The following is a 3,274-nucleotide window of genomic DNA, read 5'->3' on the forward strand; positions in this document are numbered from 1 at the left end:
GCACCCCCCGCCGCACACCCCCCTTCCACCGTCTCACATGGCAGAGTGGCGAAAATGAGGCGCGTGAGTCATCGCATGCAGCACATTTGGTCTCCTTGACAACCGCGGTGAACGCTTGCTGCCTTCCAGGCAGCGCCGCTTAAGGTCATTCACGCACACGCGCGCAAGGCAGCGCCTCTCGCTGGTTTTAGGGTTGCAGCCCCTTGTTGTGCCCTCGCACCCCCCGCCGCACACCCCCCTTCCACCGTCTCACATGGCAGAGTGGCGAAAATGAGGCGCGTGAGTCATCGCATGCAGCACATTTGGTCTCCTTGACAACCGCGGTGAACGCTTGCTGCCTTCCAGGCAGCGCCGCTTAAGGTCATTCACGCACACGCGCGCAAGGCAGCGCCTCTCGCTGGTTTTAGGGTTGCAGCCCCTTGTTGTGTTGGCAGAGCCTTTCTTGGTATTTGCAAGGGTGCACCCCTCTTGTTTTGTATTTCTTCTACTTTTTTTCTGGGGTCAGGTCTCCTCTTTTAGGGCTTTGTAGAAGCAAATCCTCACTTGGTGTCGGCACATCCATCCCCCTTGGTGTTTTCAGCGGGTGCGCCACCTTTTAGTTGTTTTAAAAGGCACACCGGTTTTGGGCTTTACCCCCTTTGATGGCGGTCTGTCTTCTGGTGTTGGGGCCCCCCCAAATTTCAAACCTGACTTTAGAAGCCGCTCGCCATCGAGGGGTGTTGCCAAATTTGACACCCCTTTCCGAGCTGCCATTTTGTTTCCAAAATTCTGGAGGAACCTGATGTCACGGACAGGTTTGAAGAGTTTCGAATGACATGAATGAACGTGTTAGCCTTGGTTCCCGCGAGTCCTTTGCAGCGCTGTCTCAAGGGAGGATAAGATCAACTTTGGTGTTGCACAAGGTTCAATCTTAGGCCCCTTGCCGCTTTCGTTGTACTTTTGTATTTACTGCCTTTTCGTTGCGATGCAGATGACAAGTATATGTCCCACTGAGGGAAAAGGACACATTCTCTTAAAGGCCACTTACTTGAGGACACGAGAGCATGAGCAACGTTTGAATTTTAGTCGATTTGTCAATGCAAGCTACGCCTCGAAGGGTCATTACGCCCCACCCCAGCACAAGTCAAAGCGGACGCGCCGCCCTCGAGGTTTCCCTGTCACCTTAGTTCACGTTTCAAGCATTGGCTAATCAGTAGATCAAAAGGACACGCTTTGAACTTGTACTTGGAAGTAGGGTTTCAAGACAAAGTTAGCATTTGAGTCCAGGGTTGGGCTTTCAAAGTAGGGTTCCAAGCCTCGGTTTGTCTTTCAAGTTGCCGGACGACTTAACGCGTGGCCATCTTTCCTTTATTGGCGTTTGACAAAAGAAAAGACGATGGGATGCCGGCGAGCTCCTTTTTTCTTCTCGGAGGCCCTCGCCAAAATATCCGCATCGAGTTCCACGCCGACGTTTTGTGCACGGTCCGTCTCGCCGCAGGTGCAAATGGGAATCCCATGCAGCGTACAACAGCAAGATTGACGTCGGCGACATCATTTGGCACAATGAGCATTTTCCACATCATCGACGCGTTTCACACAAGTCACAAAGTCACATTCCGCATATTAAAAGAAGTGACCGTTTTTGTCGACATTCTCATAATATGGGGGAATTTCCCAGAACAACAAAAAAAACAAATTTGATCCATTTCACCATTTTGGTACAATCCACGTGCTTCATTTCTATTTTTTCCATCACAATTTGATGATTTGAAAGTTTTTGTACAATTCCCATTTTGACACAATCCACAGTTTTTGATGTAGTGACCATTTTTTTGTCCACCTATTTTTCTTGCCATTTTGTCTTATTTTGGTCGACGACCAATTGTTCCCAGTTTTTGTCACAAACAGGCAGAAATAAATATGAAATCATATAAGAACAACAACAGCCACGTCGCCAACTGATTGTTGCTCCTGTATATGTTAGCACAGCAACTGTTAGCATGTTAGCAATTGCAAATTGAAAATGAAACCAGAATTGCCGAAACCCCATCCGGGTACTCGTGTGCATCGTGTCGTCCAGTCGCTGCGGTATCTTGCAAGGTGGTGTTAGCAGAGCAACTGTTAGCATTAGCGTGAGTTGTTTGAAATGGTCGCCAGAAGTCGAGGAAAGGAAAATGAATGAAACGGGACGATGTTTCCAGGTGCCGAGCCGAGGATAACCCCGCTCCGGCTTTGCAACATCTGGGCCGGCACAAAAGCCCGCCCAGATGAACAGAGCGAATGAGACTTTTGGTAGCACGTAAATGCTAATCGAATGCTGAGCTCATTTTAATGCTAATCATCTGCGGGCTGTGCTCTGCATGCATTTGGAGGTGACAGTGAGAATCCGGGACAAAAGATGGCTAAGGCGATGTTCATACTGCAGCCCGATTCAGATTATTTTTTTTTTCTTACCACGTGTGAAATAGGTCAATTTTTTTGTTGTTTTTTTTCTCATGTGAACAATCCGGCTCAAATGCTAAGTTAAGCTAACGCTGCCCATTTTGGGCTGTGCTTGATTTTTGTACCCAATGAGGTCTACTCAAAACAATCTGAAATGGGCAGGGGCAAAGTGGCGAATCTTTCCAGGTGAATAGCAAGACCCTCCTTCTCACACGGAGCGTGGAATGGGGAGCGCAATCTGTCTCGGATGGGCACTGTGAAAGGGGCTCATGTGTCGAGATCAAGGAAAACGATGAGCTAACGCCAACGCCGAGCTGACGAAACGGGGCCGATGCTCAGCCAATGCGTTTGCCCTGCATAGTTGTCGTCAGCGATCGTCAGCTCGCGGCTCACACGCAGCTGTCGCGCATCTGTCTGTGCCGTTCCCTCAGTTCTTTGTCCGTGCCGGCGAAATCCGGGCGCGAGTCTCCCTCGCGTAGGCCCCCGATGGAGGGGTACGCCATGGGGGGGATGGTGTTGACCAGGATGAGCTGCAGCGGCTTCTTGGGGGGCGGCGCGTAGCGGCAGCGCAGGTAGCGCAGGAAGGCGGCGCGGTAGGTCTTGTTGAACAGCGTGTACACCAGCGGGTTGACGGCGGATGACAGGTAGCCCACCCACACGAACACGTTGAGCAGGACGCCCACGAGGGCGCCGTCGCAGGCGGGCGCCTCGCACGCCGCCACCAGCACGTTGGTGATGAAGAAGGGGCACCACATGACCACGAAGAGGAAGAAGACCACGCCCAGCACCTTGGACGCCTTGCGCTCGTTGGCGATGGACCGCACGGTGCGCCGGCCGAAGAGGCGGGCCGCCG

General features: G+C 51.7%; 1 protein-coding gene across 1 annotated transcript in view; it reads right to left on the bottom strand.

Annotated features, from left to right (window-relative positions):
- Window positions 1-1,754: 1,754 nt before the first annotated feature.
- The window catches only part of htr2ab (5-hydroxytryptamine (serotonin) receptor 2A, genome duplicate b), a 5,360-nt gene continuing 3,840 nt past the window's right edge, over window positions 1,755-3,274 (bottom strand). The window contains exon 3 of the mRNA XM_019871901.1: window positions 1,755-3,274. This exon is cut by the window's right edge and continues 333 nt beyond it. Within this exon, the coding sequence (XP_019727460.1) occupies window positions 2,811-3,274 (464 nt within the window). The 3' untranslated portion in view covers window positions 1,755-2,810.

Source organism: Hippocampus comes, unplaced genomic scaffold, assembly GCF_001891065.2.
Source record: "Hippocampus comes isolate QL1 unplaced genomic scaffold, H_comes_QL1_v1.1 scaffold277, whole genome shotgun sequence".
Lineage (NCBI taxonomy): Eukaryota > Metazoa > Chordata > Actinopteri > Syngnathiformes > Syngnathidae > Hippocampus > Hippocampus comes.